Consider the following 12702-nt stretch of genomic DNA (forward strand, 5'->3'; position numbering starts at 1 on the left):
AAACTAACTCAGATATTCCCTTGTAAATTAAAAAGTAATGCATTACTAGTTATAATAAACTTATATACTAGGTAATCTGATTACATAACTCACGTTACTTGTAACACTTTACCCCCAACACTGGTTCTCACTCTTATGAGAAGTTCATGAATCAGTGAAATTATGTTTTGCATTAAATCTTCTGATATCAAGTGGCTTGTGTGGGTTAGAGGTGAGGTTGAGGTTAAGGCTTCGCAAATGTCATCACGGCTAAATATAAACCATTACATCGATGAGATGTCCTTATTTACATAGAAACAAACATGTTTGTGTTAATGCTTGATTGTGTAGACCGTCCACCGGAAATGTACAGCTAATCCTTATTACAATTGTTACTTGGCCTACATTTAGTGATATTGTAAAAACTAGGGGATATCCATCATCTGCATGCACAACTTAGGGATTTCAAATGAAATCATTGATAAATGTATTAGTAGAGAGAGGCAAACCACTGTTGATGTAGTGAGAAGAGAGGGAGCTCAGCAGGAGGGGCTTCAGGGAGGGCAGTGCAAACCTAAGTGTAGCTAGATGTCACTCGGCAAAATCACACCTCTGGAGTTCGCTGTAGTGCAGGACCAGTGTAATATGCAAGTACTTTGAATCTAGATTTGTGTAGTTCTGCTTTTCATTGTGTGATGTGGACAGCCAGAGAGAGCAAATGCCATGTTTTCTGTCTTTTTCAGATGAGAATTTGATGCCTGGAAAAATATGAGAGATAGAAAAGCTATGCAGAGGTGACAGGTAAGAAATTCTTGTGTGTTTAAACTTTATTTGCTTTGTTCGGATACCATGTAGAGTTTTGAAATTTTGCATGAACTGCCACATCACGTTTACTGTAATATTATAGTAGTTTGGGAGATCAAATGCAATGACATATATTCATATAGCTAAAGACAGATGTGTAATGAAGCAATCCTTATTATATTTAAATATTGGTTAGGTAAAAAATACAGACTTTGAGTCTTTTTGTGAAAGTTTTTTTATTACTATTAGTCTTTCATCATGACAAACAAAAATATATCTATAAACACATCAATCACCTAGCCTGCTATGTGTGTGTATAGAGTGACTTCACAAATGACTGAAAGACTAACTGTGAGTTTTGCACTTTTTAGTCTTTCAACTGGTTTGTACTCATTAAATTGTAAAGGAGGGATAGATAAAAGCTTGTAAGCTCCAGAACTTTTGGAAGTTGGACCTTTCTGTCTTTTGGTGCTTTTGGTCAAATGAGTTAGTTCTGCTTTGGAATGATTTTGATTGAAATGTTTGCCAAGAGCCATTTAAAATATAATTTAAAATTGAAAATATATTTACTTTCGACCTTCATATACCTTCATTTATTTCAATATGTATTCCAGGGTCAATACATTTACATTCTCACAGGAGCCTACATTTAGCATTTATTAACTACATATTTTTATTTAAAAGTGTAATATATTCACACGTTATAGACAACATAAAGTTATTTTTCTTTTTTTCTTTAAATATTACATGTGAATGTATTATATTTTCAGTGGAGGGCAATATTTATATTAAATGTCTTAAAAAAATTGATTTATATATTTTAAATATATGTGAAGTTAATTTTAGTAAATACAATTTGGCCATTTTTATGTATATTTTGAAAATATATAAAAAATATTAGATTTTTTGTTTTGTCTGCTTTAAATGAAAGTGATATAGAAATATTCAACTCCTAATTCAAAAAGCATTTTATTTTAAAACAGCAAATAAGTTATTATAAATATTGAATACATAAAAGGTTGGATAATCTCTGTGTGTGTTACATTCAAAAAGTACACTCCTTTTTTCTTTTCTTTTATTTATTTATTCATTAGAAATTGAGGTAAAAGTAATTGTTGTCTAAATGTTATACTATATCTGCTGATCCAGATGAAACCAGTTCTGTCATTTAACATATGCTAACATGAATTCGGATTAAAAGTACAATCAAACAATAACTATAATACTGTGTCATTGAGTGAGAAATATCGTTGTTCATTTGTGAGTCAAATGCATTTGGCATTCTTGACATCCAGACAGGGTCACTGATAATAATCCACTTGCAGTATCTGAATCTCAAACTTTATTTAAAATTTCAAATATGATATGGGTATCTACAAAGACCCACACTGGTGTTAGCTCACATACTGCAGTGTAATTCCAGAACACTCTGCTAGTCTTCCTGGAATCATTGATATACAATATTAGAGTTTCAGAACTGACTTTTTTTCTCATCCTCATTATGCAGATGTCTGAACTTCAGCACAAGAAGCTTGAGAGAGAGAGGGAGAGCACACAAGAGGGAAAACAGCCATTTAATCAGCTTTTGAATATAAAGAAGAGTGAACAGAGTACTCTCATTGCTCTCAAGTTTTTTGTTTTTAGACAAAATTTTTTTTTTTGCGACAGTGTCAGAAATTAACTTTTGTCCATTTATCTCAAAAACTAATTAAATTGTAACTGAAACTGTCACTATAATGTCTGAACTCTATACATGAATACATATTATGAATTCAAATGTCAGATAAAAAAAGCCTCTGACATTTGTGCTTTTTTTTCACCAAGCCTTGGTTCATTTCTGACCCTGTTGTATTCTATTATTTCATAGAGTGTTTCTAAAAACTCTGTGTGGAATGGTTTAATTGATAATTGTTGTGACTGGCAGGTGCAGGTGCCAGTGTCTGGGTGAAACGAAAGCTAAATCAGCATATTTGCAACAAACACAGGTTGGAAACAACAAAAACCTTTTTAAACTTGGATCTAAAGTTGCATTTAGATTGTAGTGTTGGAATCATTTATATTTTCTGTTGTTCAGGAAATTTAAACCTCAGGATCCAACCCAAGTCTGAGAATATTTGGAGGAGGACAATCCATTAAGAAGAACATGTGAGCTTGTACACATACACAAGTGAAATAAGTAGAAATCGGAAGAACTTTTACATTATTTAATTGATGGTGGTCTTCACATGTTTATTTGTGTTTGCGCATTGCATGTGAGAAGCCTAAGATCCATTTCTGAAGCTAAGACCAAAGAGAATTGCATCGGGAAGACAGAACCCACTGCAGTGTAAAACCAGTGCGCCCCCTGCTGTCAGAGCATCTGACTCTATGGGTGTGTAATAATTTAACACCGTTGTAAAATGAAATAAAGCAAAGATATAATACAGTTATTTGTATTTTAATGTAAATATTTGGGTGGTCATTTTGTTCCATCATTTTTAAGACACTGTAGTGACCTGGTATGTGTATTTTGTAGGGGGATCTTCCAGTTCTACTTCAGTATCCATAAATTCATCACCAGATAAACAGATGAGCCGTCAAGAGCCACAGACCCACATATCAGTACCACACGAGGTCTGTAACTGGTTTCTCTCTGTCTCTCTCTTTATATACATTTTCTCATGTGAGTAAAGGGGTCAAGGCAGAATATATTTTGTTGTTAATTTTCTTCCTTTTACAAAGCTGACGTTGTGACTGTGTAATTAAAGTAACCAAACTTAGCATAAAGGTTATGTTATGTTATGTTTTTTTTTTCAGTTATGGGATGGATGAGTGTTGTGATTGCCTAGTAATTATTTTATTTTTTTAATCAATACTTACAATTTCTGCTGTAATTATGACAACACTAATTGTTTTCATTTTTTTAATTACCGAGACTGGGATTGCTGAAATATGTATGATATGTATAATTAAAAGTTTATATATATATATATATAAAAAAATTTATTTTCAATTTTATAAGATTTTGTGACTATAAGATTCAAGACTGTATGTTTGTAAGGGAATTATTATTTTTTTTTTATGACATTTTAGTTTTTGTGTGTATATATATATATATATATAATTAAATAACTTTAAATTCTAAAATGGTTGAAAACTACTGATGTAGTAAATCTAGCATGCATTTTAAGATTATGTTTTTGCAATTTTCAGATAATTTGATGTACGTTTATAATGCAATTTTGTTTATTTGTCATTAATTTATAAAACCTAGTCAACACACAGCTGCTGAGGGCATTACTGTAAATTTGAAATCTTTCTCTTTTCTAACTGACGTAATCCATCTCTTTTTTGAAAGTTGTGAAAATATATATATATATATATTTTTGTGGAATAGTGAATTTTTTCTTTCTTTTGATATTTGAATAAATGACAATGCTAAATAAATATTTTCTATGCTCCAACAATTTAATATACTATAGTTTACTTCGATGCTCCAAACACTCAAGTGTGAAAAGGCTCCATTGCAATTGTTTAATAATTTTTTTAAATGCTACATTAAACCTAAACCTTGCTCATTCCTGATTGCAATTCATTAATCTACTTTTCTTCAGGATGAATCTCCTCTACATGTTGGCATTCAGAACCCCATGCTCTGGAACAGCAATACCTTGCCTCCAACTGTTGTTCCAGGTATCACACATTAACTAATCTTGAGACCAGAGAATTACTGTAATTACTATAAAACTTAATTTGCTATTTAATTTTGTCTTTCCCAGCTTCTAGGCAGTGGACAGTGATGTATCATAGGCCTTTGAGCAAATCCCAGTCGGTACCTTCTTATATCCAGCACATCCAGACTCAGACTGTTATGATTACACATCAACAGCACTGGCCACAGGAGACATTCCAGCAACACACTGAGACAAATGCACATTTGCAAGCAAACACACAGAGCTCTTATTCACAGGCTCATTGTGAGGTACCTACTCACATGGTGCGGCCCATATCTTCTTCAGTGCTGACAAGAGACAGAGGGAGAGCAAGAGAGGACTTACGCATGCGGTCCCAATCGGTCTATATAAACCGTCGCAGTAACGGATATCTGCCTTTACACGTTTCCTCCCCTCTAGCCCAGGATGTCAGGAGAAACCCAAACTATACCACAGGTAGAAGGAATGAGGGTGTCACAACAAAGTAGGCATAATGCTTTTTAGTGTAATAATAATAATAATAATAATAATAAAAGATAATTAAGTTCTATTTAGTTTTATGTTTCTGCACAATTTCTAAGTCACCAGTCAAATTGGTCAGTTTGTGTTAATGAGCTTTCTGGTTGGATGTTCTAGCTTCCATTGAAGCCCAAGATTTGTATCATTCTCAAATCATGCTGGATAACATCATCATTGGGATTTATTTACATAAACTTCATGCAGCTCAAATATAGTTTTTTCAATGCAAAAATTGTAATTAAATATGTTTGAGAACCTTTTTCACTAGTGGTCGTAGACCTTTTGGCTCCACTGTTCATATTTATATTTAAGGAATATCACAAGAAAAGTCAAAGTGCAGTTTTTCAGTAGTATCTCTTCTAAACAAAAGTTCAAAAAATTCAATGAGAAAAGCTTCAAAATAGCATTAAAATGTAGCTTTATAAAATAATTAATTAATTGCATAATATGTTCTGCTGTGGCTTTATACTAAATATTTTTACTTGCAAAATTGAGCAAAAATGCACAGTATTGTGTCTAAAACATGACATAATATTAACATTTATATTAATACGGTAACTCTGTAGCCTTAATATATATTTATGTTTATTTTAAAGTGTATTTGTGTGTGTAGGTTTGGTGATGGAATATAAGATGCTGCAACATGAGTGTAATGTTAGAGAAGTGACCAGCTTTCATACTGAGTATGCTGGCAGAATTGAAAGTATCTGGTCAAGATTGCAGCAGTGTGGCCTCAAGAGTCAGTGTAAGGTAAACAATGAACAGCTCATAAAGCTCTAAATATTATTGCAGTTGTGAGAATTTACTTCCATGTGTGTGTGTGTGTGTGTGTGTGCTTGTCTCTTAGTTGGTTAAAGGCAGGCCGGCCACGTTGGAGGAACTACTGTCAGTCCATTCAAAACAGCTTATTTGTTCATACTCTGGATTTTCAGAAAGTACATCTTTCATACCAAATCGAAGTCAAACAGACCTTGATACAGTATTGATTAGTTCCTGCAGTGCAGCACTACTGAAGATGTCAGTGGGCAGTGTGATTGAGCTGGCTGTCCGTGTGGCTAGAGGAGAGATAAAGGTGAGATTCCCATAGTCCACGATTCCTCTCATATAACCACAGAGCATTTAGCAGTTCAGATTCTTACTCCTTTTTCTGACTCATCCTCAGAATGGGTTTGCTGTAGTCACACCTCCAGGACACCATGCATCACAGTCTCAAACATTGTGAGTTTCACTTAAAACAATTGCAGACGCGACTTTTACATTGTTACAAAAATATATTTTATTTTATTCTAATCTATTGTTTAATAAGCAGGACAACTGTTTTCAAATTGATTAATTGATTTTTAAGCTCCTTTCTGAAGGATCATGTGACATTAAAGGCTGTTGTAATGGCTGCTGAAAATTCAGCTTTGAAATCACAGGAATAAATGACATTTAAAAAAATATTTTTCATGTTTTTTTTTTTTTCTTTTACAGTGGTTTCAGTATCTTTAATTCTGTGGCTATTGCTGCTAAACAGCTTCAGGAGCAATTAAACATTAAAAAGATCCTTATAGTAGATTGGGTAAGACATACACACACACACAGTTTTTGCCTTAGATATATTTCATCATTTACACATATTTGCAAATACTGATAAAGGGTATTGACCATAAGTTACAATTTGTATGGAGTGGCGATAGAATTTATATGGAGTGGGGACAGAGTCTTGTATAAACAAGCCAAATACACACTGACAAAGAAGATCAGAGTGGCTAAGAGAAACTATTCAGAAAAAAGCTGAAAAACCAGCCAGTGACCCTGCATCAGTGTGGAGAGGACTGAAAGACACCAGTTACAAGACACCATACCTCATCACTGTGTTGTATCAACAACTGGCCAACGATGTGAATGAGTTCTGTTGCAGGTTTGAAAACCCCTGTCTCACACCCCACATCCATTCTGACCTTCTCTCCTTGGATCTGTTAACACCTCCAGCAACCCCCTTCTCCCCCACTCCGGCACTTCTGGTTTGTGAAAGGGATTCGTGTCAGGTCTTTCGTAAAACAAGACAAGAAAAGCACCAGGCTCAGATGCAGAGTTGCCAAGTTTGTGTATTTTACCGGACTTTGGGCTATTTATTTTGTAATTTTTTGTTAAGTCATAAAAAAAAATAGCGGGTTGCATTTTTTAGCCTATCTAAAAAATATGGTTGCTTGTTAGGAAAACCTGACAAAGAACTTTGTTTCTTTACATTTATGGTTGCTGTTTTTTTCCCAATATATTATTGACATTGTCTGCTCACAGCTAAAAGCCAATCAGTGCAATAATAAAAGTGCTGTAGCATGATTCTTCATCGCACATCGCATTTAACATGCAGATGTGACACTGTAATCCAAGTGATGATGGTTAGTAGATGTAAATAGACAAACAACGCCACCACCAGAGATGTACAGAGATTGAGAGTAAACATGGGAGAAGGTGAATGGTACAGGGGAGGAAGGTGACTTAATACTATTTGTAAAATATTTTTTATAATGCATTAATCATTAAATCAATAAATAAACAAGCAGTAGGACTAATAGTGGATACATGTGGTTCGAGTTTATTATCATCAATATGTGGCTATATTAAAGCTCTCCTTTAGTGCTCTTGTCTTATACTCCTTTTCCATCTCCAAAACTATTCTGCTCACAGGTGATCAGAGGATGGTGTGTGCACTCCCGCTTTGTTACAGTTTGATGATTTTTGTAAAACAACTTATGTTTTTGCTCTTCAAACTCAGAGTGGTTTCAGTTCACTATGTTGCAGGCTTTTTTATTGATAATAAATAATATTGATGACAATATAATAATATTGGGCTTGTTTTTGAAGCTGTGGTTGTTTATTTATCTTGGCAACACTGCCCAGACGTCGTTACACCAGCCTATCTGAAATCTTGTGCTGACCAGCTGGCCCCTATCTTCACACAGATCTTCAACAGATCACTGGAGATGTGTGAAGTCCTTTCCTGCTTCAAACCCTCCACCATCATCCCCATCCCAAAGAAATCCAAATTTTCTGTCATTTGAAAGACTGGTGCTGCCCACCTGAAGGACATCATTGGACCTTTACTGGACCCCCTGGAGTTTACTTATCGAGCAAACAGGTCTGTGGATTATGCAGTCAACATGGGACTGCACTACATCTTGCAACATCTGGACAGACCAGGGACTTATGTGAGGATCCTGTTCATGGACTTCAGCTCGGGCTTTAACACGGTCATCCCAAACCTCCTGTCCAAATTAACCCAGCTCTCTGTGTCCACCTCCATCAGTCAGTGGATCACCAGCTTTCTGACAGACAGGAACCTCATCTTCATCCGGCTTCCGCACCATCAGCTCTGGTGCCCCTCATGGATGTGTTCTCTCCCCATTGCTCTTCTCCCTGTACACCAACAATTGCATCTCTATAGACGCCTCTGTTAAGCTCCTGAAGTTTGCAGATGACACCACACTCATCGGCCTCATATAGGATGGTGACGAGTCTGCTTGCAGACGAATCACCGGCACAAACCATCCCCACTCTCCAAGAACTGCACTCATCCAAAGGGAGTAAAAGGGCTGAGAAAATCATTCTGGACCCCTCACTCCCAGCACACTTTCTCTTTAAACTGTTGCTTTCTGATTGGCACTACTGAGCACCATCACAGCAAGGCATAAGAATAGTTTCTTCCCTCAGACAGTCCATCTCATGAACTTGGCAATAAACGTGTAATACACAACACTATTTATTCATTTATTTATTTAACACACCATACTATACCTGTACACACAAATACCATCTTTTGTATATTTTTGTACATTGTGAATTTTTTTATTTTTTATATTTGTTATATATTATTTCATATTTACTTATTCTATTTTTACTATCTGTCTTGTCACTGTAATCTGTTTGTGCTGTTGAAGCTTCTGGCACAAACATTAAAGGGTTAGTTTAAAATTTTTTTAATTTGTCCATGTTTTACTCACCCTTGAAGCATCCTAGGTGTATGTGACTTTCTTCTTTCAGAATGATCCAATCTGAATTATATTAAAAATGGTCCTTTCTCTTCCAAGCCTTTCAATGGGGGTAAGCAGGTGTTTGTTGTCAACAGTTTAGAAGAAGTGAAATAAAGTGCACGCATCTGTAATTAAATGTCCCTCACACGGCTCTGGGGGGACCTCTATATCGAATCCATGCGTTTTTGTGAGATAAATATCCAGATTTCAAATGTAATAAACACTTTTTTTCTTAACATCTGCTGACTGTTGGGAACCAGAAGACGTGCAGGTGGAAGATGGAAGATGTGTGCGTTGCACGCGTGCTTCTGGGAAATGTAGGAGCTAAGGAAACTAAGTTTCCTTACTTTAGCAAAGGAAAACCAGTCTCCTCTTGGCTTATTTCAAATTCCTCCAATGTTTTTCTTTATAAAACCTTGTTTTGTGCTTCTAATCAGTGACCAGCTTTTTTTTTTTGTTCTCCGTGAAAGGTGTTTATTACGTTTGAAATCATCTTACAATAATGCATGGATTCTCTTTAGGGGGTCTTTATTCACCCCATGGAGCCATGTGAGGGACGTTTTATTAAAATTGCGCTCACTTTATTCACGTCTTCTGAATTGTTGACAGCAAACACCCGCTTAACCCCACTGAAAGACTTGGAAGAGCAAGGACAATTTTTTATATAATTCCGATTAGATTATTCTGAAAGAAGAAAGTCACATACTGTACACCTAGGATGCTTCAAGGGTGAATAGATGATGGACGAATTTTTATTCTCAGGTGAACTAACCCTTTAAACATTTCACCTTCAACCATTTTTTTTCCCTATTCGTATTAAATTAGTAAAGTTTTCAAAAGGTTTGTGTGTTTTTTCATCACTAATCATTGCACTCTGCATTTTTGTCAGGATGTCCATCATGGTTCTGGAACTGAGGAGATATTCTATACAGATCCTAGTGTCCTCTATATATCCCTGCATCGCTATGACAATGGTTTTTTCTTCCATGGAAATGGACAACCCACCAGAGTTAGTTTTGTGTACATCCCTTTATGAAACTAGTGTGTGTGTTTGAGATTTGAGCATGACGGTGCATTCTTTAAGTGTCAAATGACTATGTATGTAAATTGAAGCTATATGTATGTTACAGGTAGGATCTGATGGAGGGCAAGGCTATAATGTAAACGTGGCTTGGTCAGGAGGCCTGAGTCCTCCAATGGGAGATGCAGAATACCTAGCTGCATTCAGGTACTATTATGATGTCCTTTTAGTGTCTAGTGACATTTTAGTTTTACGTTAAGGGGATCATTCACACAAAATAAAAGTTAATTTATCATTTACACACCCTCATGCCATTCCAAACCTGTGACTTTTGTTTTCTTCAGGGAACCTTTATGCAATTCCGTCTGGTGCCACTGTTAACTCTACATGAACTAAATAGCTAAATATTCTGTCTTTCTTTATAGAACGGTTGTTATGCCAATTGCTCATGAGTTTTCCCCAGATGTGGTCCTAGTTTCAGCTGGTTTTAATGCGACAGAGGGCCATCCAGAGGATCTGGGTGGATATAGAGTCTCAGCAGAATGTATGTATTAGAAATACAAACTGTGTCCACAGAGTGTCTACAGTTTTCAAGTTGTCTACAATATTTTCTAAATATTATTTATATTCAATAAGCATGAAGATAGAAAGCACATACAAATAAATACTGGTTAAAAATGCATTTTAAAAATGTATTTTTTGTTGATAATTTTCAGTATTGAATAAAATATTATTTTATTCATAATCAACATTTCTCTTGGCTCATCAACTCACTAGGATTTGCAAGAGCATTTAATTATATTATCTGAGCCTGAGAGTGTTTCTGTTATTTCTGCAATTTTCTTGCTCTGTAGGGTTTCCCCTTAGAAAAGTCCTTAAAATACTGCAAATGGAAAGCAGAAGAGCTTTTAATGACTTGGCAATTTTGATGGGATTCAAAAATCATGGCCCTGTTATAGTCATCATGAACCGTTCAATCAAGAGTCACTAAAATGCCTCCAGGACTTTTCTGCGATTGAATGCCATTTGTGTCAGCATGACATGTGTCAATAACCAAATATGCAAATAATCATTCTAAGGTTTTTATTTTACGAGGTTTTGGATTCTTGACCCGGAATTTAATGGAGTTGGCTGAAGGTCGAGTGATGATGGTGTTAGAGGGAGGTTGTAACCCCATAACCCTCTGCAATGCATTGCAAGCCTGTGTCAGCGCTCTCGTGGGAAACGAGGTGTGTGTGTTTACAGATGCCTACATGCAAACTTCATCACCTTAAGTATTGTTTGAATGTTTGAATGTTTTTCAGCCTGAGCCTTTAGATGTGAAGGAATTAATGAGGAAACCCTGTGACAATGCAGTTGAGTCTCTGAAGACAGTTCTACATGTTCAGAGTGAGAATCGTTCTGTTGGCATTGTTCATGTCTATTTTCTGTTTTTTTTTTTTATCTTTTCATAAATCTCTCTCTCTCTCAGGCAGGTACTGGTATTCAGTGAGGTCTATGGTAGACACTGTGTCTCTGTCCTATGTGAATGCGGAGAGGAGACACTCAGCAGGCAGTGAAGCTGCTTTAGACCTGGATAGCCTCCATATGACGGTTCCAAAAAGAAGCTGGTAAGACGATAGTATAGAGTTAAAATTCCATCTATTTCTTCATATTTTTTGTGACAAAAGAAAGACTTGCTGTGAGCTATGAGGTTGTTAATCGATTGTAATATGCTTTATGGTATAAAGCCATTAGTTCACATTGTGATCACATTGTGTTTAAGCATCAGAATACCTGGTGAAAATTGACCTTACTCATGATTCTGCAAAAATTCCCTACCAATGAGAGGGTCACGGCAAGAAAATTGTGCCAAAAAAGCTGTTCAGTGGTCACTCACTCCCATAACACACTGCAAATGATGAAATCATCATCATCAAAAAAAATAAAACAATTCATAGCTTCAGTTCAAAGTTTGTACTGTTCTAATTCACCTTATAGCTGGTTGTCTTTTTCATGGTTTACAACATTTTAAGTACTTTTTTTTTAATCCCAATGGGAAAAATTAGTTAAAATTAAAAAAAAAAAAAAATCTAACAGCTTTCAGTATTAGCATATTGATGGACTAACATGGCTAGATATGGACTGACATGACTATTTAATCTAGTGATGTTCTCTGCTCTAGTTTCCTAAATGAGCCAACGGAGCATGATGAAGCTGAATCGGTGTAGAAGCCAGTCTGTCTGTTTTTCTGAAGGACTTTATTCCATTCCAAGCAATGGTCGGACATCCAGTGCTGTAACAGACTGAAGTTACTGTGTCTTTACTATGGTGTCTGCAGTCTTGTGTGAGACAGGAGACAGTTCTCAGGGACTAGGCTGAACAAGACAACTTCACTGTCAATCTCATGTGATTTATTCAATTATGTGATGTGATTAGTCATTTGTTTGATAATAATTGATTTTAATTATAGCTTGCTCATGAAGCCTCTGGGCAATGTCAATGTTTTTTTTTTACATTCAGCAACGATGCATTGCTTTCAAACTTTACCATGATATCAGCATTTGCATATATTCCACTTTTTACATTGATGTTTTTATAGCCTTTTCATTTCATTTAATTGTCTTCCAAATGTTTTGCTGTTCTCAAAATGTAATGAACCTGTATATTTACTTGTTAATAGTTTTGAAAT

At 35.5% G+C, this 12702-nt stretch overlaps 1 protein-coding gene across 2 annotated transcripts; it reads left to right on the plus strand.

The window, feature by feature from the left end:
- The first annotated feature begins 598 nt into the window (after nucleotides 1-598).
- Nucleotides 599-12684, plus strand: LOC132151763 (histone deacetylase 4-like). Of its 2 annotated transcripts, none has more exons than XM_059560114.1 (19): nucleotides 599-780; nucleotides 2291-2393; nucleotides 2651-2768; nucleotides 2858-2928; nucleotides 3044-3154; nucleotides 3299-3396; nucleotides 4377-4455; nucleotides 4542-4931; nucleotides 5608-5744; nucleotides 5842-6066; nucleotides 6157-6212; nucleotides 6468-6555; nucleotides 9900-10019; nucleotides 10141-10238; nucleotides 10457-10575; nucleotides 11127-11260; nucleotides 11336-11420; nucleotides 11503-11641; nucleotides 12196-12684. In XM_059560114.1, the coding sequence occupies exons 5-19, from the start codon at nucleotides 3151-3153 to the stop codon at nucleotides 12239-12241; spliced, it is 1818 nt and encodes a 605-aa protein (XP_059416097.1). In that variant the 5' UTR covers nucleotides 599-780; nucleotides 2291-2393; nucleotides 2651-2768; nucleotides 2858-2928; nucleotides 3044-3150; the 3' UTR covers nucleotides 12242-12684. The 2 variants fall into 2 exon arrangements, with proteins under 2 accessions (XP_059416097.1, XP_059416098.1); XM_059560115.1 differs by having other exon boundaries at nucleotides 2708-2768.
- Nucleotides 12685-12702: the final 18 nt, after the last annotated feature.

Source organism: Carassius carassius, chromosome 10 (assembly GCF_963082965.1).
Source record: "Carassius carassius chromosome 10, fCarCar2.1, whole genome shotgun sequence".
Lineage (NCBI taxonomy): Eukaryota > Metazoa > Chordata > Actinopteri > Cypriniformes > Cyprinidae > Carassius > Carassius carassius.